Source organism: Candidozyma duobushaemuli (assembly GCF_002926085.2).
Source record: "Candidozyma duobushaemuli strain B09383 chromosome Unknown C_B09383, whole genome shotgun sequence".
Lineage (NCBI taxonomy): Eukaryota > Fungi > Ascomycota > Pichiomycetes > Serinales > Metschnikowiaceae > Candidozyma > Candidozyma duobushaemuli.
In genome coordinates, this window is record NW_020289897.1 from 1,106,413 (window position 1) to 1,132,779 (window position 26,367).

At 45.5% G+C, this 26,367-nt stretch overlaps 10 protein-coding genes and 1 pseudogene across 11 annotated transcripts; 6 read left to right on the plus strand and 5 right to left on the minus strand. All coding sequences in view use genetic code 12, as the record gives it.

Annotated features, from left to right (window-relative positions):
- Positions 1 to 546: 546 nt before the first annotated feature.
- BDF1 (chromatin-binding protein) lies at positions 547 to 2,436 on the plus strand (the record flags this gene model as incomplete). Its single annotated transcript, XM_025481866.1, has 1 exon — positions 547 to 2,436. One exon carries the CDS (start codon positions 547 to 549, stop codon positions 2,434 to 2,436), a length of 1,890 nt encoding a protein of 629 aa, XP_025336484.1.
- Positions 2,437 to 2,793: 357 nt separating this feature from the next.
- DUS4 (tRNA dihydrouridine synthase) lies at positions 2,794 to 3,828 on the plus strand (the record flags this gene model as incomplete). Its single annotated transcript, XM_025481867.1, has 1 exon — positions 2,794 to 3,828. The coding sequence occupies one exon, from the start codon at positions 2,794 to 2,796 to the stop codon at positions 3,826 to 3,828; it is 1,035 nt and encodes a 344-aa protein (XP_025336485.1).
- Positions 3,829 to 3,879: 51 nt separating this feature from the next.
- On the minus strand, positions 3,880 to 7,964 carry SMC4 (condensin subunit; the record flags this gene model as incomplete). The annotated part of the gene is made up of 2 exons (XM_025481868.1): positions 3,880 to 3,884; positions 3,908 to 7,964. The coding sequence occupies 2 exons, from the start codon at positions 7,962 to 7,964 to the stop codon at positions 3,880 to 3,882; spliced, it is 4,062 nt and encodes a 1,353-aa protein (XP_025336486.1).
- Positions 7,965 to 8,440: 476 nt separating this feature from the next.
- CXQ87_003389 (uncharacterized protein) lies at positions 8,441 to 9,142 on the minus strand (the record flags this gene model as incomplete). Its single annotated transcript, XM_025481869.1, has 1 exon — positions 8,441 to 9,142. The coding sequence occupies one exon, from the start codon at positions 9,140 to 9,142 to the stop codon at positions 8,441 to 8,443; it is 702 nt and encodes a 233-aa protein (XP_025336487.1).
- A 180-nt stretch (positions 9,143 to 9,322) lies between these two features.
- CXQ87_003390 (mitochondrial 54S ribosomal protein bL34m) lies at positions 9,323 to 9,652 on the plus strand (the record flags this gene model as incomplete). The annotated part of the gene is made up of 1 exon (XM_025481870.1): positions 9,323 to 9,652. The coding sequence occupies one exon, from the start codon at positions 9,323 to 9,325 to the stop codon at positions 9,650 to 9,652; it is 330 nt and encodes a 109-aa protein (XP_025336488.1).
- Positions 9,653 to 9,699: 47 nt separating this feature from the next.
- On the minus strand, positions 9,700 to 18,651 carry CXQ87_003391 (uncharacterized protein; the record flags this gene model as incomplete). The annotated part of the gene is made up of 1 exon (XM_025481871.1): positions 9,700 to 18,651. One exon carries the CDS (start codon positions 18,649 to 18,651, stop codon positions 9,700 to 9,702), a length of 8,952 nt encoding a protein of 2,983 aa, XP_025336489.1.
- Positions 18,652 to 19,665: 1,014 nt separating this feature from the next.
- Positions 19,666 to 20,457, plus strand: CXQ87_003392 (uncharacterized protein; the record flags this gene model as incomplete). The annotated part of the gene is made up of 1 exon (XM_025481872.1): positions 19,666 to 20,457. The coding sequence occupies one exon, from the start codon at positions 19,666 to 19,668 to the stop codon at positions 20,455 to 20,457; it is 792 nt and encodes a 263-aa protein (XP_025336490.1).
- Positions 20,458 to 20,507: 50 nt separating this feature from the next.
- Positions 20,508 to 21,848, minus strand: CXQ87_003393 (uncharacterized protein; the record flags this gene model as incomplete). The annotated part of the gene is made up of 1 exon (XM_025481873.1): positions 20,508 to 21,848. One exon carries the CDS (start codon positions 21,846 to 21,848, stop codon positions 20,508 to 20,510), a length of 1,341 nt encoding a protein of 446 aa, XP_025336491.1.
- A 211-nt stretch (positions 21,849 to 22,059) lies between these two features.
- CXQ87_003394 lies at positions 22,060 to 22,157 on the minus strand (annotated as a pseudogene). The gene has a single exon. The product of its transcript is annotated as a tRNA-OTHER (tRNA).
- Positions 22,158 to 22,644: 487 nt separating this feature from the next.
- COF1 (cofilin) lies at positions 22,645 to 23,675 on the plus strand (the record flags this gene model as incomplete). The annotated part of the gene is made up of 2 exons (XM_025481874.1): positions 22,645 to 22,826; positions 23,258 to 23,675. 2 exons carry the CDS (start codon positions 22,645 to 22,647, stop codon positions 23,673 to 23,675), a joined length of 600 nt encoding a protein of 199 aa, XP_025336492.1.
- A 720-nt stretch (positions 23,676 to 24,395) lies between these two features.
- On the plus strand, positions 24,396 to 25,565 carry CXQ87_003396 (uncharacterized protein; the record flags this gene model as incomplete). Its single annotated transcript, XM_025481875.1, has 1 exon — positions 24,396 to 25,565. One exon carries the CDS (start codon positions 24,396 to 24,398, stop codon positions 25,563 to 25,565), a length of 1,170 nt encoding a protein of 389 aa, XP_025336493.1.
- Positions 25,566 to 26,367: the final 802 nt, after the last annotated feature.

Genomic DNA, 26,367 nt, shown 5'->3' on the forward strand with positions numbered 1-26,367 from the left:
TGATTACAAGTGCTTAGTGAATCATTCGGTGGCAACTGGCATATGCTACAGGCGTGGCAGTCAAAGGCTTGGTTAGAGGTGCCAATTCCAACAAATCTGTAAAATAAAGGTGGATTTATAAGTTAGTCCATCAATCTTCCCGGGATGTCTCAAACCACTCACCAGGTTTTTTTTTTTTATTTTCGTACTTTCGTCCAGCGTTCGTGCAGTACCTTACGTGTATATACCAAAAACCAGTGAGAAGCGCACAGCTGTCTATTGTCGCGCCAGCAAAAAGCGGGAGATATATAAATAAACGTGATTTCCCAGCAGGTCGCAAGGGCCAAAAATCCGCAATTTTTTGAAAAGTTTTTTTTTCTCGCTCCTGAACACAGTCGAGGCTCTGCATTTAACCCTACTTTCGCGGTTTGTGATTGGTTAGTCGGCAAAAATCCCATTTTTGTGGTTACCCTTTTTTTATTGCCCTTTTCTTTTTTTTTATTGGAGTCCCGCACCCGTGCCTCACACAACTGTTATCACCACGTGACGACAGTACCTCCATACATAATGTCAGATCCAATTGGCACAGAACAACAGGATGTGGCTGTGGACCCTGCCGCCACAACCCCAGCTCCTCCACTGACTGCTCCTGAAACAACGACACCAGTTCAGACCCCTTCGGCTGACGTGTTTCAGAAGGAGGATGCTTCACATGCAAATTCAAATGTCGAGGAGACACCAGCACCTGAAAAGCCATTGTCCCCTCCCAACCCTTCGCCCTCGCCAGAGAAACATAAGTTAGACGATGATGCTGGACAGGATGAAGCTTCGAAAAAGTTGAAGACTGATGGTGAACAGGCTAGTTACCAGGCTGACACTTCCAAGATGGAGCCAGCTCCAAAGCCCCCTCCAGAGCCCGACATGACCAAACTCCCCGCCAACCCTATCCCCAAGCATCAGAATAAGTTTGCGCATAACACAATCAAGGCTATCAAGAGATTGAAAGATGCCGGTCCTTTTGTTCATCCTGTTGATATTATCAAGTTGAACATTCCATTTTACTACAATTTCATCACAAGGCCAATGGATCTTTCTACTATTGAACGTAAGCTTTCGGTCAACGCATACGATGATCCACAGCAAATTGTCGATGATTTTAATCTTATGGTTGACAACTGTATCAAGTTCAATGGTGAATCTTCCGGTATCTCTCGCATGGCTAAGAACATCCAGGCTCAGTTTGAAAAGCACATGCTCAACATTCCCCCCAAGGTGCTTGCGGCTAACGGCCACTCCAATAACAATGGTGCTGCTTCCAGAAGACGCAACGTTATCGTGAGTGACGACCCAAAAACCGAGTCTGTGGCTGCCCACAGACCCAAGAGAACCATTCATCCTCCAAAGTCCAAGGAATTGCCATACGATGTGAGACCAAGAAAGAAGAAGTATGCCGCTGAGTTGCGTTTCTGTAACCAGGTACTTAAGGAGTTGACATCCAAGAAACTCTACAACATTAACTTCCCCTTCCTTCAACCTGTTGATCCCGTTGCATTGAACATTCCCCATTACTTTGAAGTTGTGAAGACCCCTATGGACCTTGGCACAATTCAGTCAAATCTCGCTAACAACAAGTACGAGAATGCTGATGATGTCGAAAAAGATGTCAGACTAGTTTTCTCAAACTGTTACTTGTTCAACCCAGATGGCACGGATGTGAACACCATGGGACGTCGTCTTGAGAGTTACTTTGACAAGAAATGGGCCGCCAAGCCCGTCCCCGCCCCATCGCCCGTCAACTCTGATGGTGACTACGACAGTGATGATTATGAGGATGACGAAGGTGAGGTCAATGAGGCAATGTTGTCGAGTATCCCTGCAATTTCTTTTATGGAGAACCAGTTGAAGAGAATGAAGGCTGAGCTCGAAGAGTTGAAGAGAACCGAGCTCGAAAAGTTGAAGGCCTCTCGCAGAAAGAAGAAGAAGACCAAGAAGACCAAGAAGGCCAGGTCCAACTCTATCGCTGACGGTCGTGCAGACGACCAGCCCATCGTTACTTATGAAATGAAGAAGCAGGTCAGTGAAGTTGTTCCTACCTTGAACGACAAGAAGTTGCAAGCTTTGATCAAGATTATCAAGGATGACGTTGTCATCAGTGACGAGGAGGAAGTTGAGCTTGACATGGACCAGCTCGAGGACCGCACCGTCTTGAAGCTTTACGACTTCTTGTTCGGCAAAAAGGCTGCTTCTAACGCCATGACCAAGGCAAAGAAGTCCACATACTCTTCCGGTAACATTGACCAGCTCGAGCAGTTGAAATCACAACTCCAGTTGTTTGATGATGCTGAAAGATCAAACGGAGGCTCTCACTTACCAGCCTCCACGTTCGACCTCAACAGTATCCCTGCCCAGGAGTCTTCTGATGACGATGCTTCTTCAGAATCTTCTGAGGAAGAGTAACGGTCGGCACGAATCTTGTATTATAGAAAAACATGTACTATATAGCTTTTCAATGAGGTTAACGGCGATATGATAGAACTGCAACCGTAGATTGGATCGAATATAAATGGTCCAGGTGCCCTGTATATACTACTACTCCCCACAATATGAAGTTCTCTAAGCAAGAACCCTCAGTACCTTGATAATAGATAGTATATAGATTGAATGAGAGAAATTTTGTTAGAATTAACTGAATATTGACCAAACCCCGGCTTGTATTGAATCTTTCACTAAGGTCGTTTCACGTGCCAGGTCACGTGCGTATCATCGAAAGTCTTTTGCATCTTGGTTCACTGATTGAACAATAAATACAACGACATGACAAGCATCGGACCATCTCATGGCCAGTTAACGCCGAGGGATCCAAAGAATAACCCTCTACGAATCTTGCAAACTATCAAAGAAAGTCATGGCCGTCCAGCTCACATAGTGGGACCAATGGTCCGGTATTCCAAACTACCGTTCAGAGAACTCGTTAGACATTACAATGCCGACATCGTGTATACCCCTATGATCCTAGCAAGAGAGTTTGTCAGAAACGACATAGCTCGAATCAGCGACTTCTCCACAAATCTCAATGATACACCCGTTATAGTCCAAGTTGGTTGCAACAACGTCAACGATCTTCTCAAATTTGTCGAGATGATGCACCCATACGTTGATGGAATCGGCCTCAACTGCGGTTGCCCAATCCGTGAACAAGTTCGTGAAGGTATCGGAGCAGCCTTGATGTCTGAGCCTGACCTTGTAGCCGAAATGGTCAAAGCAGTCAAAGATAAATACGGCGACAAGGTATGCATCGAGACCAAAATCAGAATTCATAGCGACTTAAGCGAAACCAAAAGATTCGTGAAAGAGGTGGAAAGCGCTGGCGTGGACTTCATCACGGTTCATGGACGGACTAAAACAACTCGTTCATCTCAGCCCGCAAACTTGGATGCAATTAAACTCGTGAAGGATACCGTCAAAGTGCCCGTTGTGGCTAATGGCGACTGCTTCACCCATGAAGACTTTGAAAGAATCGCAGAATACACAGGGGTTGACGGAGTAATGGCAGTTCGTGGTGCATTAGCCAACCCTGCAATCTTTGCAAAACACAAAACGGCACCATGGTCTGCAGTGGAGATCTTCTTTGATCTTGCTCTCAGCTATGGTTTGCCATATCGCATCACTCAACATCATCTTTCGGAAATGTTCAGCGCCATGATACCTAGGCTGTACGTGAAAGAGATGAATGAGATACCAAATCTTATAGATCTCATCGACTGGTTAGACCAGCATTTCATCCTCAAGCGCAGAGGTGAAGATGGCTTCGGAACGGACATAAATGTTCCTTGGAAACACTCAGCATAGCAATAATAGATAAGCATTCATGTCTTCACGGCCCTTTCATTCAAGAAGTCCTTATTCTGAAGAGAAATGCTTCTTGTACGGTTGTCCACCTTGTAGATTCCCACGAGCTGTTGCGCCAATTCAAACATATTGTTACGCAAGGAGATGACAACAAATTGAGCATTCTTGGTCCTATCCTTGATGTAGTTGGCGACGATAGAGACATTTCTGAAATCCAAAGCTGCATCAATCTCGTCCATAACATATAACGGCGTAGGTTTGTACTTATGAAGGGCGAAAACAAGTGCAAGCGAACTCAAAGTCTTCTCACCACCAGAAAGGTTGGATATGTTTCTCCACGATTTTTTCGGCGGCATAACACTGAACATGATACCCTCTGAGAATGGGTCCAAACTGTCAACCAAGTCAAGCTCAGCATTACCTCCCATTGTGATCATTTGGTACATCTCCTTCAAGGACAATGAAATGGTGTTAAAGCCCTCCATGAATTCATCAAGTCGTTTCCTCTTGAGCTCCTCACAGTATCCTTTGACCCCATCACGCTGTTCAACAGTCTCATTCAAGTCAGTACGGCGGATTTCGAGCTCCTTCTTCTTCTCACCATACTCTTTGAGGACTTCAATGTCGACCTTGACATCATTCATGTATTGCTCAAGACTCTCAATCTCCTCTTCAATGTTTGCAATGTTGATATCATCGATGGCCTCTTCTGAGAGCTGCTCAATCTCTGAACTCTCATACTTGGATCTTTCATCTTCTGGCATCCAATCAATATACGGGCCACAATCCCGGACGATGAGGTTCTTGATCTCCTTGTTGGCAATTTCGACTGCTGACTGGCATTTACGAACAACGCCATTAAGCTTTTCAAGTTTGTTTTCAAGCTCAATCTCCACTGATTTGAACTCGTTTATCTTTGCATTAAGGTCCTCAACCTCTTCAGTTACTTTCTCGAGCTCTGATTCATACTCGGTGCGCTCATTCATGAGCGCTGCAATTTGATCATCAATCTCACGAATCGCCTTCATACTCACCGAAAGGTCCTCTTTAACTTTCTCAATCTCAGTTTGAGCTGATTCAAGTTCAGCTACACTCTCCTCGACAATCTTTGTGTGTCTTTTGGAATCATGCTCAAGCTTTCGAAGTGCCATAGCGTTTTGTGAGCTTTTCTCTTCATTAAGCTCAATCTTCTCCTTCAAAGATCCAACCTTGGAGTCTTGGATTTTTAATTCGACACCACCGACATCCATGATTTTTGTTTGAAGAGCTGATATTTTTGTCTCCGTTTCGACCATCAGCTGTCGGAGCTTTTCGTTCTCTGCCGTGAGTGATTCGAGCTCTTTGGTCTTTTCTTGAATCGGTCCCTCGAGTTCGGAAGAGCCGTCCTCACTCTCCTTCTGAGCAAGGAGCTTTTTGCAGTTGGATGAAACCTCTTTCTTCTCTGAAATTAATGACTGAATATCGAGTTGAATCCTTTTTATAGAAAATTCGGTCTCTGGGGCCAACTCCTTGAGCTTTTGGAGATTGCTCACCATTTCCTCGCATTCATGTTGAAGTTGATTCACCTCTTCTTCCATCGACGCCAACTCTGATTTCATCTTTTCGATATCCTCTTCGGAAAACTCTGTATCCTCATTTCTAGAATTGGATGTTAGCTTCATGGCACCTCTGGCAAAGTGAGATCCGCCACCGGACATGGCACCCGAAGTGTCAACGACTTTACCATCCAATGTGACAACTTTGTATCTTTTGGCACCGTAAGCAACCGATTTCGCCTCTTGAAGATCACCAGCCACGAGGGTGTTGTAAAGTTTGCTGTAAAATGCTGGCAAAAAGCGTTTGTCTTTTGGAATAATCAAGTCAAAAAGTCTCTTGACGCTCATTGGATTTCCAGGAGTCTGAATTGGACCAAGATCGAAGTTTCGAAGCTTGTTGAGACAAATGAAATTGGCATAACCCAATTTGTTCTTTCTGAGGTAGTCGATACAAGCTTGTGCCGTCTCCACTGTGTCTACCACCATCGAGTCAAGGCCTGGGCACGCTGTTGAGATTGCAACATCGTATTTGTCATCAATCTGACCCAAGTCTCCTAGGCGACCAAAGAAGCCAGTAATTCGGCCAGACTTTGCGAGTTTCGTCAAACTCACCAAGACCTTATTTTTGTTCTGAGTGTTCGAAACGGAGTGGATGGCGTCTTGTGTCTGTTGCCTTGCAGAGTTGAGTCTGTTCTTTTTCTTCTCAAGCAGCTTTCTAGAATTTCCACATTGTTCTTCGCCCAATAGTATTTGCTCCTTGATATGCTCAAGCTTCCTCTCCTGTGAATCTAGCTCGGCCTCTTTCTCCTTGCCTTCTCTCTTAATCTCCTGAAGTCTCTGAGATGCCTGCTGAAGCTGACGCTCGGTGCTTTTAGATTGCTCCTCTAATATTTCGATCTCAGACTTGATTAATTGAATGGCGCTCTCTTTCTCCTTGACCTTATCGTTCACTGGGAGAAGCTGAGTTTCGAGCTCTTGGATTTCTTTAGAAAAATGTGAAGTTTTGTCGGCGAGTTTCTCTCGAAGCTGGAAAAGTTTGGCACTTTCTTTTTCCAATGACTCCTTCAATGAGGTCAACTCATTGACAGATTGCTCTTCAGTCTCACGAAGAGTCTTGAGTTGATGCGAGGAAGTGGATAATGTACGCTCAGAAGTCTGTTTAGTTTTCTCGATTTTCTTTACCTTGCTCTCTAGGTTTTTAACCCTCTCCTCGAGGGAGACATTTTTGCTGTTGAACGTCTTATGCTTCTTGTTGGCTTGTGTGAGCTTCTCGTTGGTCTTCGAGATATCCTTCTGTAGCCCCTTTTTCCTCTTTTGTGCCTCGTCTACCTCAATATTTAGCTCCATGTTTTTGTTCTTCTCCTCACTGAGTTGTTCTGAGACATCCTGGGCGGTCTTCTCATACTTGGAAAGCTGTTGCAGATTTTCGTGGATGGTCACTTGAAACTTCACAGATTTTTTGTTGGTGAGCTGCTTCTCCTTCTCGAGAAACTGTAACGCATCATTCTTCTTTTCCTCAAGCACGTTCGTGTCGTTCTCGACCAACTCAAACCTGTGCTCCTTCTCTAGACACACTTCATTAAGCTCGTCCATCTTTGTGAGGTTTTCCTCAATCAAAGACTTGTACTTGCTTGTGCCAATGATATCCTCTAGGTATTCTAGTAACCCGTCGTCGTTTTCCTTTTCAGCCTTGGCCTTCATCTGTGAGATAGACTCGACCTCGCCCTGCAAGATCAAGAATCGCTTGTGATCAAGGTCAATTCCCTGTTCTCTCAAGTACTGAGTCACGTCTGTGTAGTTACTAGACCTGCCGTTGAGATAGTACAGGGAGGCGTTGTTTCGAGTGGCGCGTCTGCTTATAACAATCTCAGAACCAGGTACATCTGTAGCTGCCAATGGATCGACTGGGTCATCGATAACATGGCAAAAGTGGATGTCGACCTGGCAAAAGTCGAGCTTTTGACCGGACTCGGAAGAATGGATCAATTCAGAGAGCTTGCCTTGTCTCATCTTCAGGGCCCTGAAACCAAAAACGAAAAGCATGGAGTCAATGACATTACTCTTACCAGACCCGTTGGGTCCAACAACAGCAGAAAACAGCGGGTTGAAGGGTCCGATCTCCTGTACGCCAGCGTAGGATTTGAAGTTTGTGAGGATGAGTTTGCGGATCACCAACCTGGGCTTGATCTCGTCCTGCTTGACGGCCCTTCCGAGCTCCAATGTCGACTTTGATGTAGGTCGGCTTGCAGGAGGATGTTCTATGGTTGTTTTGGGTGCCTCTTCAACGTGGTCCTCTATTCCATCCCCATCCTCTCCGATCTGCTCATTAGCCTCTTCTCCCGTGCTCTTCTCATTCTGATCCTCTTTTCCACTCTCGTTTTCATCAATCTGGATCTTGGAATCCTCGAGCTCCGCTAGCGTCACGTCCTCGTCCTCAGCTTTTGTATCATTGGCATCAACAAAGGTGGAGTTAGCTTCCTCCATGGAATCTTCCGACAACGGCTGGCTGGAGGGCTCTTGCTTCATTGACAGATCGTCATAATCGGAGTTGTTGATAAAAGTGTCTTCAGGCGCCTTGGAGGCGATTCTCTGCTTCTTCATGGCAGAGTAGGACGTGGTTTCCTTTGTTTATGTCAATCGCGCTGCGAAGATGTTGATCTGCACCAACGTTGATGAGTAGGGCTGGGGTAGGATTGGGGAGGTGAGCAGATGATATTTCATGATTTAGTAAAATTGTGAAATTGTGAAGTTGCAAAATGGTAAGATCCAGAGAGTGTGAAAGAAGGTAAATGTTTATATTTGCTTGGTCGCCGCTACTGGGGAATGGGTCACTACTTAATGGTTGCAAAATGTCGCACTCACAGTATCTGTGGAGACGCTGTCATACTATAACTTCACTAAACCGGACAAGCAGAAACTTCATTTTCATTTTTGGTTCCAATTAAGATGCTGCTTACATCTAGCGAAATGCTTTTTTCTACATTGCTCCCGCTCTTCTTGAACGGATGCCCTGACTACATCCTACACCTTATAACCTCTAGATATGCTATTGTACATGGTATGAACCGGCTATGCGACTACTCGTCCTTGGACTTCTTCTTCTTCTCTTTCTTTTCCTTCTTCTCCTTCTTGTCCTTCTTCTCCTTCTTTTCCTTCTTGTCCTTCTTCTCCTTCTTCTCCAGCTTCTCCGTCTTCAGCTTCTTGCTGCTCTCCTCCTCTTCGTCGTCTTCACGCAGTCTCTTTTTGCTAACTGGAGTTTCAACATCGGCAACCTCGGCAGCCGCTTCTTCTTGTTCCTCCTCTTCTTCAGCCAATTCCTGTGCCTCCTCTTCACCCTCAGCTACAGCATCGGCCTCAGCGTCCTCTGGTTGCTCAGGCTGCTCGGTCTCCTCAGGCTCTTCGCTGTCAAACTTAATCTTCTTATTCTGTGGCTCTCCGTCGTCGCCAAAAGTGATCTTCTTGTTCTGTGGCTCTTCCTTGTACTCGGTTTCAAGTTCAGCCAGAAGAGGCGGAAGCCCACGCAACTCTCTTTGCACTCTCTTCAACTGTCCGAGCTTGGGGTTGCTTCCGGCAAAGTTGGAGAATCCAGTGCCGGAAAACTCAACAGCGTCACCGCTGCCGGGTATGGCCGATGCGATGGCTTCACTGGTACTGATGAACTTGGTCAACAAGGCTTCAGCACGGGTTTTGTCGATGGCTTTTTCACCTTTGATTTCAGCCAATACAGGTTTGGTCACCTGACTGGGAATGCTTTTGTTCATTCGGCGGAAACTCGACATCGTGGCGGGCCCAGTGGATGTGAACTTGAAGTTGCACCAGACTCATCTCGAAAAATCATGGTGCGAAGTCTCGCTGTCGGTACTGCAGATAGTGCATGGTGAGCCTCCAACTTCATCAAAATTCGCCTGCATTAACACCGGGAATTTTTCCACCTTCCTAGAGACCTCCACATATATCCAATGTTCGCTGGCTTGAAACATTGTCAAAACAGTTTCAGGGTTGGGCTTAATGCCACCCGCCAGTTTTCCATGTTGAACAAGCCCCTCATAACGACGAGCCTTTCGTCCAGTCCAATTTCCAGAATGCCCGTTCAGACTCCACAACCCTCCACCCTTTCACTTCTTCTGAACCTCATCCAGAGAAGATTCAAGTCCAGAGGTAACACATACCAGCCATCAACGCTCAAAAGAAAGAGAACTTTTGGGTTCTTGGCTCGCTTACGGTCGAGGGGCGGCAGAAAGATCTTGCAAAGGAGAAAGGCCAAGGGCAGATGGTTCTTGACCCACTAGACCAACCAAACATTCTTGTAATTAGTCAATATTAGCATCATTAGAGACTACGCTGTCCCAAGCGCCTTTGAGTAGTGATCGTCGATCTCGTGAATGAGCTTCTGGAGTGTGACGATAGCCAACTGATGTGTAGCGTCAGGGAACTTGTCCCTGTGTAAACCAAACCATTCAAGAGGTGGAGTGGCATTTCCAAGCTCCTTAAGCCTTGGGGCTTCAATAATAGGTGGGGCAAGCGGAACGTAGGTGAATTTCGAATCTTTGGCAACCTTTTCAAATGTTTCATTGATATCTCTATCGAAATCCTTACGAGCATCCTCAGCGTCATAATCATCGCCAACCACCTCATCATCGTCAGGAACATCAGCTCCTAGGACTGTCTTTTCAATATCCTTCGTGTCTCTCAACGCTCCTACCTTGCTCGTGGAATACTCTGTACGAGATGCAAATGCTCTTCTGTGGGCAGCGTACATTTCACGAACGCAGTTGACCGAACCAAGATTCCACCTGACATCAACGGTACCTCCAAACGAAGACTGGAAAAGGTACTCAATGACATTGCTGTTGTATGGTTGGAAAGTTCTCATCGAAATCATGAACTTCGGCGAAAGGAAAATCGTGCCTCCTTTGGCCTTTCTTGCGTAGCTGGCAAATTCAGGAACCGTGAATGCTTCAACCTTCTCCTTCGTGATACCGGCAGATGTCGAGAGCGAGGTCGTCAAGTTATTGAACTTGAGTTCAATTTCGTTGGATACACCCAATGAATACTCGTTCTGGAAGAAGCTTGCAGTAGACTTGTCGAGCTTGATGTATAGCACACGGCTGTCGTCGAATGTCTGTGGATAGACTTGAATAGCGGTACTACCTGTCCTGACCTCAATGTTAGTCTCAAGCTTCTTAACAACCTCCAAAAGCTTATTCATAGGAATATCATTTTGACGCCGCAAGTTCTCCTTGTTGGAGTCGTTCAAAATTTCTCTGTAGGAGGTTCTCTTCTCATCCATCATTCTAGACATGGTACTGAAGATGTCGTGCAAGTCGGACGCAGCAAGAGAGGTGAGGAATACCTCAGTGGTGTGGTACTGAATTACGACATAAAGGTGGTCCTTCAGAATGTTCTCGCCATTCTTTCTGTTGTACACCTCAATACGCCATTTCTCCAAATTACCCACAGCGAAGAGATGTTCGTCAAAGGCAAGTTTGAGTGTGAGGTTTTCAAACCCACCAGAAAATTTGATCAACGGCACATCGAGCAAAGGAAGAGCTTTCGACTTCCATTCAATACTGGAGTGTGCGTTGAATTTCTCCAAAAGCACGTAACCACCCAAGCGACCACGAGAGCCGACTCGCAACTCTTGCAAACCAAAGTTCATGTCATAGAACCAATCTGAAGTCTTCCGAGACACAATCCAACCCAGGTTCACATCAAGCATCATCACTCCCAAAGCCACACCGAAGTCGACCTCCAACGCAAGATTGGATAAGATAAATGTGAGTGATAGTGGAATGGCATAGGTAGAAGACACCTCTTTCATCTTGCTCTGAGATCTCTTGGGGTTCAACTTAGGAGACAGTTGCCTTCTGACATTTTGATATCTTCTAGGGTACCAAATGTCTCGGAATAAATCGACATCATGGTATTGCTTCATCTTGACATAAGCAGTGACATCAGAAATAGACCCAGTGGATGCTATATTCACAGTATCCTCGAACGTGATGCAGTTGGATACCATGATACTCTTGACGCCAATGTAACCACTCCGTTGGTCGGAATAGATATGTTGTAAAGAAGCACTCATGGAATCCAAACGTGCCATTGCATCAATTGCGGATGAATTCTTGATGTTGTTGGCCGCCAGAATAGAAGCACCTTCGAATTCAACAATTGCTGCAACTTTTGCAGTGGGCTCGCAACTGAGAGATAGTCTCTGTTTCTCGATAATGATTCCCACGTGGAAGTCCACATCTTGCAAAATGCTACCTATGTTGGAGCCGGTGTCACATGGTTGAGCGTCGATATTGTCACCAAAGTCTTCTAATTCAGGCGAGTCCTCCTTGCTGTTCCTGAGCATCAGTTTGGATGCCTCAATGAAATCCATGATCACTGGAACACAAGAGGAGTAAACCGTATTGTCTGACAGTTTCATCAAAACCTCGAACTTAACAATATGACGTTTGACATTCTGCCTCAAATGCTTGTAGTATACAGCCAAATTGACAGATGGTGATTGTAAGGATAAAGATGGAGGACTGTCTTGTATATTCTCCTCTTGGAGCCTGTAGAAAAGGACTCTGGAACCAGCAAAGGAAAGATTGGTCTGAACGGACGAGAACGGAGGCTTGAAAGGTGTGGCTGGCTTCTTTTTCGCTTTTTGTGGGAACTGATCCTTGTATGACTTTCTGCGCTGAATAGTTCTCGAGCGAGATTTAAAGAATTCTTGAACTTCACTTCCCGACTTGACTGTTCTTTCCAACATCACCAACGAATTGGACATGAAACGAACGTCAAGCTCATCACCCTTGAGATCCACCCAGAGAGACTTTCCATCAATGATACAGTAGTTGAATTGCATCTTGGGCATGAATGCACGGTTCAAACTATTGAGTTCAGACAGAATACTGTAGAAGCTCGAGCTGGTATTTCCATTTGCCGCAGAAAGGTATCCTTCCATCAAACTCAACTTACCAAGACCATGTTTTGTGACTGCAAAAATTCTCTCCGCTCCCAAAATAATACCAGGGTAGTCCTTATGGGACGATCCAAAGAGCCATCCAATACAAAGGTTGTAAAACAAGACATGCACGGATGAAAACTTGATGGGTGATTCCTTTGTTTCTGATGTTTGAGTTTCTTGTGCTGGTTCTGCAGGTTCTGTCGGTGCTTGAGATAGATTAATGTCATAGCTTCCGTAAACTCTTGTTACCAGATCAGTAATATCAACAAGCTTGAACAATACAGCAGGACTGAGACAGATTCTGCTATGTTCAGATTCAATCTGAAGCGAGCGAGTATGTTCGGATGCAGCGTCCTCTGGGTTATCATTCAAGATTTTCGCTGTGAGATTGATATCGAGCATAGTAGATAAGCCGACTGGGATTGAGGGATCCAAAACACTTACACGCATAACTGGCAAAGAGACCCCACCAAACATGAGACATTTGGAAACAAAACCAGAAGCTGCTTTATGGATATTAGAAACCGAGAAAGATAAACCGTCCAATTCGAGAGTGTATCTGCATTGCTCCTTGAAGGTGGAGATACTCATGTTCTCCTGCTTCACGTAGGCTCTGAGTGCAATTTTGTCAAAGGAATCCGGTTTGGGTGATTGCTTTGGCGTACCTTGGCTATCTTTTTTCGGTGGTGATAACAGCGTGAGATCAACAATCCTCTTGTTGATATTATCCAAATTCTTCAACACCTCATGAAGAGAATTAAGAATGTTCAAATTCGTAATCTTCAAAAAACCGATATTCAAGTCACTGTCAACGGCCCAGGAGTCACCCACTTGAGTGATTCTCTGAGAAGTCAGCAAATGCGTGTCCTCAATTCTCAAAAGCGGGAAATCGTTCATCATCAAATCAAAAAGAAACTTCTGATACTCGGCCAAGAAGCTTAGACTGCCATTTTGATGTCTTATTGACGTCTTGCTTTTCAAGGTAGTGAATTGAATAATCAATGGACAAAGCACTTGAATATCAAATGTTATGTGACCGAGTTCAAAGTTAGCATGAAAATCAGGGACGTGACGTAAAGAAAAAGGTTTGACAGGAGTTTCTTCAACTTTAGGAGACTTTTCACTCGACACCAATCTCAGCTTAAGGAAGGGAACATCTTGTTCCAACAATATCCTTGCTGTATTGATTAACTCGCCATCTGAATCTAGCGCTTTGATATCACAGTTGCCTAGTTTGAAATCCAACTGATGGATCTTGCTTGTCGTGCTTCCAAAATTGGCTATCAGTAAGTTTGAGTCCGTAAAAGTGAAATCAAGATGGTTCAAGTCATCTCTTCCAAAGCACAAACTGTATTCCTTAGCACTTGACGCGAGACAGAAGCTGTTCCCTGTCTTTTGTAGCCCATTGAAGTTATCGTATGTGCTAAATTCTGCGAATGTCAGAGGTAACTGGATTTTCAAATGACAGAGCTTAATCGATGTGAAAAGGAAAAGATGTGACTTCTTCTCAGACTTCGTTGATTTTGAACAAGCAGTGGAAACACGAACCATCGAGTTGTCAACTTCTTGGGATTCACCCTCAACATTCGTTGTGGTTTTCTTTGGTTTGTCCTTCACCACCTTCATCACTGCGCTCAAAGTCTCAACACAAATTGTGGAGAGTATACCATCAACCACGTCCAAGTCGATTAAAAAAACACTCGTAGGTTCACCATCAGGCGAGGTGAGTAGGCGGACGATTATTTTTGCTGATTGAGCCAGGAAATAATCTCGTTTACCTTGCGGCTCAAGAAGTTCAAGCTCAAATGATGTGGTTTCAAAATGCATCTTTGATGGTAAATCAGGTTCTTTCTTCCTGCTTCCAAAGATACGATCGAGGAAGATTGTTCGCTGTGCCTCAACCTGTTCCCAGCTTCTCCAAAGCCCGAAAGCATCTGAAACTTCTTCCTTTGCCATAGCTGGGATTTGCCAGTCGGGATTTTTCAACTCCGCTGTCAAAGACTCGTACTGCTCACTCGGTAACCTATTCACCATGCTCCTGAACTTTGCAACCAACTTCCATCCCTCGTAGAACCTAACATGATCATCACAAGAACGAAGAATGCTTGACGGTTTGGTTAACACAGTCGGGTCGTGCTCCACTCCGTTAGTCTTTGCAACGTTACCGATAAGGTATATAAGTTTCTGGAGAGTGGCGGGATTTTCATTCTTCGGAACTCTTTGCATGGCTTGCTCAAACTCTGACGCAATGTCGGTAGCAAATGAAAATAACCAAGGGATATCATCCTGAAATAGCGTCATTTTGACCTCTTGAAACTGAACAGATGATGTGAGACCCACTATTGAGTCTTTAGCCATCCACGCTTCAATATCTTCAATCAAAAAAGTTGCTGCTGGAGAAAAATATTGGGGATCGTGAATGAAGCAGTGTAAATGCTTAACATGTAATGCTAGCGCCATCGGCTCCTCTTCGAGAACAGTCTGAGACCCTTTCGTCCGTGTTGTAAGCTTTGTTAATGCAACAGAGGGCTCTTGAATGTTGATAGTAACTATCGGTACTGTAGGTGATGAACAGAGCACATTTTCAGGGGATACCATGGGCTGCTGAGTGATCCTCATGTTGATTTCAGGTGCCACGAAGCGCACATTATCACACATGCTCAATGGAAGGATGAACATCTTGATGTCTTTCACTGTCTTGGCCTGCAAAACATCTAGTAACATCTCAATGTCATCAATTTGGAACCCTTGAGCTAAACCCAAGAAAGCACTCACCACCAGGGGACTTAAAAAGCCGTTTATAGTGTCGAGCTCGAGGATGAAAGCATCTGTCTTGTGTCCCGGTTCCTGCTCCATATTCGGCCTGAAGTCCTCACTATGATAGTTGGACGTAGGGTCAAACTTTTCATTTGTTTCCAAACCACAGAAGGACTCTTCCGTTGAGTTCACAGAAGGCAAGTCGTCCTCGTAACCTCTGTTTTCTCTCACAAAGTAGAAATTGTCTGTGAGAGGAACTGATGCATCAGGAAGACTCACGCTTGTTGGGAAACATCCATAAGCATCATCATACACTGAGTCTTTCGTCTCTTCATCCACCAAAAATGGAATTCTATGGGTTGGTGCATCGTTCCGTCTAGCCCATGCTTGTTGACTTCTTCTAAAGTCATTGGGCCAAGCCTTGAGACAAATGTCTGTGAACATCAAAGATGTCTCGAGGAAGAAATGATACTTTGCATCCACCGCAGAGTCTATCACCTGTACCGTTATTTTAGGCATTGAGACGCAAATCTTTGAGCTGTAACGTTCGTTTGCCCTATCGGTGAATGCAATGAGCGTGTCGTCGATCTTAACTTTCAAAGCAGTATTTGGCACCCCCGTGTCTAGCTTCAATACAAGCTCGTCACACCTAAAAGTGAAATTTGCCATGTCAAAAACCAAGGGAATTTCGTAGATGAAAGTATTCTCAAGGTCCTTGAATCCGGTGATGAAATTGCCGAAAAAGAGCTTGATACCAGCTAAGCATGACGGATGTGTGTCAAAAATGAAGGAAGCACATGAGAAGTCCCACTTACAGTGATAAGTAAGAAGACTTGGAAGAAGACCAAGCATTCTGTGAGTGTGGACCTGGAAATTATCGATGATGATATCGCTCCCCTTTTCTTTACCGACTCTCTTGTACTCGTCGATGTCATAGATGATGCCATGGTAATTCCCGGGCGTATCTCTTGTGAAGTAGTACCCTGTCACGGGACTGAAGTCAGCTTGCAAGTCCATGTAAAAATGGCACAAGTGAATATCGACATCAAGGTAGTCGAAAGTGAGACCAATATTGCTCGTATGATCATAAAGATTGCATGGTAAAAGGATGAGACCGTTACGTGCTTTGAAGGTAAACTGAACATTGAGGTCATTCTCAGTCTTGAGTTCATTCCAGTATAATGGGTCTGCCTCCTCTTCTTTCTCCTTCACCGTACCCTCATTACTTGCCATGGACCGAAGAGATGCCTCAGAGTCGTCCTGAAAACCCAAATTGGCACCATGGGTATACTCCTCAAAGGTTTTGAAGTGCTTAAAATCACCCATGTAATTTTCACGGAAGGTAAAAAGATACCTAATGAAATAGCCAAAGAACAGTAGAGTAATGTTATCACCAATGGCATTCATCACAGCAAAACTGCTGTAGTTGATTTCGATCCCTCGATAGAATGTGTAAGAGCCGGTGACTTCAAAATTATCAGCATGGCCCATCTTGTTGCTCCCTTTGAGATATGAGCTAGCAGTATGCCAAGGAGGCACCTCAAGAGCTAAGCTCAACGAGTCCGTGAATATTTTAAAATCAATGGTTGTGCTCTTTGCAAAATTTCCAAGGAGGGGTATGACTGAACTTATCTCAAGATTTCCACCATGAAAGCAAATGTATTTGTTGTTGTTGAAGTCCAAGGCACTGTTGATAATGTTGTGGTCATTCACATTGAAATGCAACCTGTAGTCCTTAATGTTCCAATTGAAGTTGTATTGGAAAGGCCTGAACTGTTCGTAGGGAGCAGGAGTCCCTGATGCAAAGTCGGACAATAAGTCTGTAAACAAAAATGCATGATCTCTCAAGAAGAAGAGTTGAGCATTCTTACTCAAGTTGTTGAAGGTCCAGACTGTATCGCCGTTCCATTTAAGTGGAAAGCTCAAATCACAATCAATGGTGTGCTCATCAGCGATGAAGAAAACGTCGTGGTTCACGGAAGAGCGCATTTCAGGTTTGGAGAAAAAACAAGTCATTTTGTTGGGCCAGCCATTTTCTGTCGCTTTGTAAGAATTAAAGGATGTGAACCTTGAGGTTTTTGCAAGCTTGAGTTCAAGCCAGCCGAAGGGCCTGGTGATCTTATTGCCTTTTTCGGTGGCAGCGTGGGCAAGCTCTTCTCTGTCTTTGCTCAACTCTCTAGTGGGTGTTCGAATGATGAACTCATCCTTCACAATGATATTAAAGTCGAACCCATCGTATGAACGAGGGCTACCAAAAGGCTCCCTCGATGGAGAAGGTGAACTATCACGGCAAAGTGCCGGGAATAGTAATGCATGAATTGGGCCACGTTGTCTATCGGCCCAAGGGCCATAATGGAAGGTGGCCATGGAGACTATCAAGTCCACACCAAACTTGGGCGGGTTCTTCTGAAGAGACTCTGGCGTGGTGATGCCGGGGATGTCGTAAAAGTAGATCATCTGGGTGGAGACCGAATCTAGAATGACACTGTATTTGGCGTACTCCTCGATTGTAGCTAGGTTCATTAAGCGTTCATCCTGGAAGTCGTCAATGTAACGCCTCAAACCTCTCCATTCCTCATTCAAGTCCGCATCTTGCTTATTGAGAAGCCTTCGAAGCAGCAACTTCTTAAATGCGTTGCGGAAGCGCCGAAGCGAAATAAATGGTCTTGCCTTGACACCTCCACGGTTGGCAAATGCCTCTGAGGAGTAGCGCAGAGGGTCGTAGGTGATATTAGGTTTTAAGGAGATCTGGAACTTCTCCATGTTGAGGTCGTAGACAGTTCTATACCTGTCGAACGACGATGCAGCGGTGTGGTAGTCAATGAGGCCAATGGCCGACTTGAAGGAAGCCACGAGGATCGTGGGAGTAGTAGGATTGCCCACCACATAAGCACCCTTCTTGATTCTCACGGAAATGGGCAACATGTGAAGTAGGAAGCCCACAGCGTTTGTATCGTTTTTGCTTGATTCCTCGCTATTAGAAGAGACAGGCTCGGAGGACTCGTGGGTAGACTCTTTATGCGATCCGTGGGTTGCCGAGGAAGACGTCAGTTCGAACTGGCCGTTGAGCGTATCCTTCACGCCCGGCATCTCCTTATCTAGCTTCTCCACGATGTTCTCGTATGCCCAGGATCTGTTGTACATGAACACTTCAAGACCCTCCAAAAGAAGCTGAAGACTGCTGGCAAGTTTTGTGTTCTGGTCCGAGCTGATTCCCTCGTGTTCGTTGGCCAGATCACCGTCTCGAGGCAAAAAGTACTCCAGGATCCTGGTAGGCCTGAACAACCAGTACCTCCATGTCAAGTTGATCCGTAGAATGGACACGGTGTAGTCATTGTTGGATATGATGATGTTTCTGGCGGTGATTCTGCCGCCTAGCGGCGATATTCGGAAGGCGTCTAGCGATACCCTGATCTTGTACCTCCTCCAGACCAAGAGTCGTAGAAGCTGAGTTATCACGAACCCAACCAACCGAGGAAACCAAAACACAAATGCTAGGCCGAGAATAAGCGCTAGAATCCAGTCGGCAAGGTACACCCACAGGGCGAGTGACGAGCCGTATGAGACCATGCTGCTTTCTTTGGTCCACTTGGGTTTGTGATGTATGTAGTATGATGAGTGAGAAGATAGGAAGGCTCACGATGGGGGGAGTTCCGAGATACTGGAAATTTGGTTTTCGATGTGGGAAGGGATCTTTTATATAGAGGTGGTGATAAGAAGCCGAATGCAAATTTGATTTTCTGTGTCACTGTTGGTTTTGTATTTACAGTGGAGGAAGGGTGGTTGGGAGATTGGGTGCAAAATGCGAGATTGCTGTGATTGTGGAGAAGCAGTGCAATATGAGAAAAACGTGTTTCGTCCCCAAAAATCAAAATCCCCGTAAAGTGGTCGGTTTCTTGAGGACAAGTAATCAATCTAGCTGGAACATCGCTATGTAGAGTTTTGACTCGTTTTATGGGCTGTTGATCTCGAATGCTTGTGGTACCTGTTGCGGTCATTTCGCAGCCATACTGTCTAGGTAGAGAAAGAGGAGGCACAGCCAAGCAAGCACAAGAAGCACAAGAAGCTGTTCAAATAAGATGTAAGTTAGCTATTTAAGTAAGAACCTTCGATTAGACTGTCAAAGAAGGAAGAAATTCGTGCCCAGGTGGCTCATCGTGATCCATTGGAAGCAAGCCTAATGGGACTACGATAGCGTTGCCTCAATGTTCCGGCACAATTTCTAGAAATGATACTCACATGTGTTTTGAAGCTTCAAAAAAATGTGCCTACAAGATGTTCCGTGAAATGCAAGACAGGCCGTCCCATCATTTATGGTACAGCAGCTGAGGTACAGCCATTTCGCAGCCATACTACTAAAAGCACCCCACAAGCTTCCACAACCACATCAAAATGACTTCAATATCCTCTTGAATAAAAACACTTTAATGTCAAATAGCTGCACAAACCTCTGTTAATCTTTCTGCTCCTCAATATACGCTACGGTAAAACCTCTATGCTCCCCATACTAGGTGGCTACCTCCTGCCTGCACAATTTCCCTTTCCGTACAAACCCAAACAAGCAAACCACAACTACTCTTCTTCATGTCCAATCCACTCCGAATAAAAAATAGGGACCAGGAGAACGCGTTTAGGGTTCCTAACAAGGACGAGAATGCCCAGCCACCCACAAAAAGACTGGCTCTCCAACCCAAGCTGAACAAAAGGCAGAGAGTGCCTTTGGGAGGAAAGGACCCTAACGGAGCTCCTTTGTTACAAAGATCCAACACATCTGTTCAAAAGCCACTTCGGCCTAGCAGTGCCCCGTTGTTGAAACAGCCTTTTTTGACAAAGTCAAACTCGACTTTGGGTTTCGCCCATGCTAACGCTCCTACTACCCAGAGAGGTCACAGCGGTCTTACACGGGGTCAGATCCAAAACGCTGATCCACTCAAAAATGATCTTTTCAGTGGGAAGTTGGCCAAAAGAGAGACCGAGCTAGTACCACAGCTTGTGTCCGATTCCCCCAGGAAGCCAGTTGCCAAAGAACTACCTCCATTGGGAACAAAACTCAGTGATACCTTCTCAGAAGCTACACAACAGCTTCATGCGAGCAATTTGCCCCAACAAACAGAGGCCGACGTAGATCCCATCAAGGGCCTCAAATTCAATACCCGCTTGATTGACCAGTTGGCAGAGGAGCCTGTGGATACAATCCCCGAGGTGAAGCCTCTCCAGGATGTGGATGACGCCCTCACAGAAGACGACTTGCATTTTATTAAAACGGGAAACAGGGTATCGATAACCGAAAATAAAAACCTCCAGTCGCAGCTTCACAAGGAGCACGGCCACTTGGGTCTCTCCAAAGACGAGCTTGACGACTTGCTTGATTTCTGATACGCATACCATCATTTAAATATATACACGGACGGGTTTCGTAACTATGACTATTGAGTAGTGCACTCGGGCTCTGCATCTTCGTAGAAGAAGTTCTCCTGGGCATAAGCGTGGCCATTTGGCTTGCTCTGCTGTGGTTCTTCATAAGAAGGAAGAGCATCTGCCGTGGCCAATGTCACCTTCTCCACATATTCTATATTAGCCTCGGGCAACGACAGCGAAGGAACTTGTTGCTTTTTGATGTCTGATTTGCTCTGTAGGTCGTTGGGGAGAACGTTTTTGAGCTTGGTGATGTCGTTCAACTCCAAGTACCAGTTGTCCTTGGGGAATTCAATGTCGACATCGATGTATAAATCACCGTAGGAGGCGCCCATGAGCTTGCTGAACGTGCCTTGTTTTTCACGGCGCATACCTTCTCCAGGAAGTTTGATTAGGTGGCCGGGACGAATAACCTTGCCTTTGGGCGTAGTAACATGCATGGCTCTACCGTCCAAGTGTTGGCAGACAACCCTTGAAAATCCCGAAAGTGCATCCACCAAGGGAATCTTGTATTTGGCAAAAAGATCGTCGCCACGGCGAGTAAACACATCGTGCTTCTTGCAAGTGTACTTGAGCACAACGTCGCCTGTTTCCATTGAAGGATGTTGGTCAGCTTCACCTTCAAGAACGATATTTCCCTCGTTGGGCGAGCCAGGGGCAATCTCAAACTCCAAGATTTTCGTCTCCTCCACAACCTTCGTGCCCTTGCATGTTTTACAAGCATTCTTAGCCGAGAAGATCTTGCCGGTGCCGTCACAGGATGTGCATCTGATTTGTTCCTGAACAACCATACCGGGTCCGAGTCTCTTGATTCTTTGGGTGCTACCTTTACCTTCACAAGAAGGACACGATTTCATTTTAGCTGCCTTCTTTGCTCCGGTGCCGTGGCAGCTTCCACAGAGTATGTTTCTGGTACTGGTCACTTTCACCACTCTTCCCTTGAAGAGGTCCTCCAACGTCACCTCTATAAAGATTTCGGCATCGTCGGTTTTTTCCTTTTGAGCAGGTCCCCTAGCAGCGCCGTGGCCACCCATGTTATTGAAGAAATCATAGAAATCCTCGGCATTATACTCTCTGTGGGCTCCATACGACTGACCAAACGGATGACCATTGGCCTCGCCACGGTCCATCGGATCAGAGTCACCGTAGAGGTCATAATCTGCTCTTTTCTTTTCGTCGCTCAAGACTTCGTAGGCATGGCACACCTCCTTGAACTTGATCTCTGCTGTCTCTCTTTCTTCTTCACCTACCTTATCTGGGTGATACTTTAGGGCGAGCTTTCTGTAGGCCTTTTTTATTTCAATTTCTGTCGCCGACAGATCCACTTCTAGAACGGCATATAGGTCGGGCATTTGTGTGGATGAATTATAGATTATAGGGCCTGGTGGGCTCCATTAGTATATGATGATACTGAGGTTCGCACACAATACCGATGGTACACTAGATGAGCCAATATGGGTCAGAAAAGAAAAGGAATTTGAAAATGAGAGTGAGTTGAAGTTAGATTGAAATTTTAAACGAATTTGTGAAAAACTTGGGTGAAAAAGAAAGGCAAAAAGATAACGACGTGGACAGGATTCGAACCTGCGAGAGCAGAGCTCATGAGGAGGTGCTGATGTTACAACCTGCACCTCACGCCTTAACCACTCGGCCACCACATCTGTTATGCCTAAGTATGAGGAAAAGGTGGATATTGTGCGGTAAAAGTGCGGATTTGTGAGTGCACATAAACACCATCCAAATTAGCAAGTATATTGGTCAGAACCGTCGAAGGCTAAGGAACATAGAAATGGGAGTCCTGGCCGGTTTAGAGCAATTCCTGAGGATCTATGAGCGATTAAAGATAATATCAGGATTATTCAGTAATTGGCAGCGCTATGAAGCCCTGATTCTGTGAAAAGTGCCATATGAAGATTCTTTAACGTCAAGGGCTGAAGAAGGCATCATAGTGAGTATCATTCGGGAGCAACTGTACTCAATAGTGACACAATATTGGCCTCGGATGTTCAGCCTCAGATCGATCCGAGGGTAAGGGTACCAGGGTAATTCAGCTTAGCCTGCATTTCCATGCCAATGATTTGAAATTGTGGACTTAAAAAACCAGTAAAAACTTATGATTCAAGTTCCGTGGAACCCTCTAACCATAAAATGGTCGGATTCTTCGATCCAGGCAAGATTGGCCAAACTGGTCACCAGTCTTACTATCAAAGCCCTTACTCAAAGAGTGCCCCCTTGACTTGGATCAAACTGATCGCTGAATCCCGCTTCTCAAAAACACCATCCAAACACGTCTTCACATTTTTCACTGTGATCATCAAAGCCACTCACTGGTTTGGTGAATTTCGCAACCTCTATCATGCCGGCTGTCCCCTGGCTGCGAGTCTGCAGGACCGATTCAAAGCTTCTTTAAAAGGAACCAATTCCCCGACGAATACGATGCCCAGATTTTTGAAATTTAGAGATTTGCTTCATTGAAAGTGAACTTATCCTGGCTCCCCGGCAGAGGAGCAATGGCCCGTTGGGCAAGACCAGAAAGGGGCCTACCTGCAGTACCGGTCTCGTGTTCTTGGACGAAAGTAAAAAACACCTATACTCACCAGTATCTACTACACTAAAACACAATGGTATGTGCATTCAATGCCTTCAACGCCTTCAACGCCCTGTTTCGTCATCATCATAATATCAACTTTATACTAACCTTCAGTCCAGATCCGGGTATGTTAACGCTAAAAAATTGACTTTGACCGTAGACTAACAACAGTGTTGCCGTTGCTGACGAATCTTTGCAGGCCTTCAACGACTTGAAGTTGGGCAAGAAGCACAAGTTCATCATCTACAAGTTGAACGACTCTAAGACCGAGATTGTTGTCGAGGAGACCTCTACCGAGTCTGACTACGACGCTTTCTTGGAGAAGTTGCCTGAGAACGACTGCAAGTACGCCATCTACGACTTTGAGTACGAGATCGGTGGAGGTGAAGGTAAGAGAAACAAGATTGTTTTCATCACCTGGTCTCCAGACACCGCTCCCATCAGATCCAAGATGGTGTACGCCTCTTCCAAGGACGCTTTGAGAAGAGCCTTGAACGGTATCTCTACCGACATCCAGGGTACTGACTTCTCTGAGGTTGCCTACGAGACCATTTTGGAGAAGGTCTCCAGAGCCGCCGGCTCCCACTAAGTAAGAATACATGACAGTGCTTGAGCCTAGCCAGGCCGGGCGTAGAGTTGATGCTGAGAATTTTTGTCAATTGGGGGCGATGAAAGGCAGACCACCTGGAAATGTTCTACGCCTTAGGTTGAAGAATCTAAATGCAACATGAAGAGCCCGATGAATCATAGGACTGTTAGAGTTATATCGCATCATAGGACTGTTAGAGTTATATCGCATCATAGGACTGTTAGAGTTATATCGCTCAATGACGACCCAGTAAACCCTCATGATGCTAGTTGCCTTTGCGATTCAAATCACCATCTTCAGTAAAACTTCAAAAGAACTCTCTTAAAATCAACCTTGCTTTGCAACCCTCTGTGTATTGCATCTCATGATTTCGTGGGTTGCAGCCATTGACGTCATCGTCCACCACCTTCTTGAATTCTAATTCCGCTTGAAATTCCCAACTCTAAACTGCACTCCATCTCCAAATCGTATATTGTTCATCTGCACAAAATACGTAATCTCCTCCATCTCGGCCCTCGGTACTTAGTCAGTATGAGGCATCTAATGCACCTCAACCTGCACTATCAACTACATATTTACATCCACAAACCACACAACTGAACACAACAAAGAGTTCCTTATAGCTCTATGGACCAATATTCACTTAAGTCGTTATTACAAATATCATATTCAATACCCCTACCGCTCCTTACACCACTGGTCCCTGCATAACCCCAGACCATGAAGACCAAAGAAAGACTACCTAGAGCCACTCTAGAGCAGAAGATCCAGATCCTAGACTACTTCCACTCGTCCGACAGGCCCCAGCTGGACACTGTGGAAAAGTTCAAGGATATGGTGGCGATTTCCACGTCCACATTCAACGAATGGGTCAAACGAGAAGATGAATACAGAGACAGATACAAGCAGCTGGAAGGCGGTTTCGGCAAGCATCTGAAGAGAAAAAGCTCTTATAAATACGATAAGATCAACAGGGCCATGGATCTTCTAGTGCAGCAGCGTTTGGACAGAAACGAGTCGGTTACTGAACCGCTATTGAGAGACTACTGGCAGGTTTATGCCCATCAGTTTGGCGTGGACAACCCCAAAAGACTTATTTCCTTCAGTCACGGCTGGTTGAGCCAGTTCAAGAAAAGACACGGGCTTTTGCGGAAAAAGGGCTCCAAGAACGATTTGACCAGGGTGACCAACGAGAGACTACTAGCAGAACAAGTTACTTCGGAGGGATCGGACTTTTCTGCGGATGAGCTGTCGCTGGACGAGGAGGAGCCGAAGCAAAAGAAGAAAAAATCGGCTTTTAGGCCCCAGGATACGCTCAGTTTCCAGAACCAGTTCTCATACACTGAAAGGAAGCTGCCGCAGCGGGACCGTCTAGGTGTATTGCCGGTAACTACGAAACCGGTTGCTGGAGATATTGAGAAATTTCTATTTAACGTCGCTGACGAGTTCTTCAACGAGCACCAGTACGAGTACCCCCAGACGATCAAGATGTACCATGAGTTCAAGCTGTCTTTTCTCAGTGAGCGTCTCATAGATCTACGGTCTAAGGATGAGGCAGATGGATCTCAAAACGAAAAGCTTCTTTCAGACCACAGGCTTCTTCCGGGCTCACAGCTTTCTCAGAAGCCCGAGAAAAGACGTCGTTTGGAGCAGATTCCTCAGCAGATACGCCAGCAGCTTCCCCAGCCGAATCTCTTTGGGCAATCAAGTTCCAGCAGGCTGGGGAATAGCGAGATTCTCGATAATATGTTCATGAGGAGGCAAAATGTTGAAGATTACAGGTTTCAGCATGGCCAACAGCTCGAGCAGCGCCAGGAAAAGCCCTCTGAGGGCGAGGAGGTTTGGAATAATCTGAGGAAGATGTGGGAGAGGAACAAGATAATGTTGTAAGGTGAAGCATTGGATGATTTGAGGGGATGATACAAGACCGCAAAGGCCGGTTGCTAATTTTGATTAATACTAATACAGGCTTTAGGAAATACCACAGTGACAGGGCAAGTGTATTACAAGCGTTGTGAGTTGAAGCCCATAGCTCTTTTGTTCAAAATTTTATTCGTTATCTTCATTAATGGCGCGTTGGCCAGGTGGAGTAAGTGCTCCCTTCTTCTGGATCAATTCTACAGACACTTGTTGACTGCAATTGCAGAGAGAACTGATCCTCTGATATCTCGAACCCAACAATGGCTTTGCAGGCATTGAAGCACGATGCTGAGTGGCCCATAAGCATTATCAGGGTCTATTCTGGGGAAGGCCGATTTCGGATATGGTCGCTAGCCAGATTGTACCCACTGCTAAGTCTCTATTCCCATTTATGCCATTCTTGTTCGATAGCCAGAATGATAAAAAGATTCTTCTTATCTAAAAGAACCTCCTTTCCAAGGCTGGGAACATCGATCCTGAGCAAACTTGACCATCAGACTGTCCTTGACTGGTACCTCTTGCAACCACCAAGGTGGTCCTACCTCCATCCGGTCCTTCCCAAACCTCCCCAAAACCATCCAAAACCATCCAAAACTCACCTCAAATCTCAATCTCCCCCTACAGCTCCAACTCAACCTTCACTTTCGGCACATCGGCCTTCTTAGGGCAATCAGCACAGTTGGCACACTTGGTCAGGCCATCTTCCAAGACTATGGCTTTTTGAGGCGGACAATCCAGTTTTGCCGGTTTTGGCGCCAGAGTTCTCCGTGGA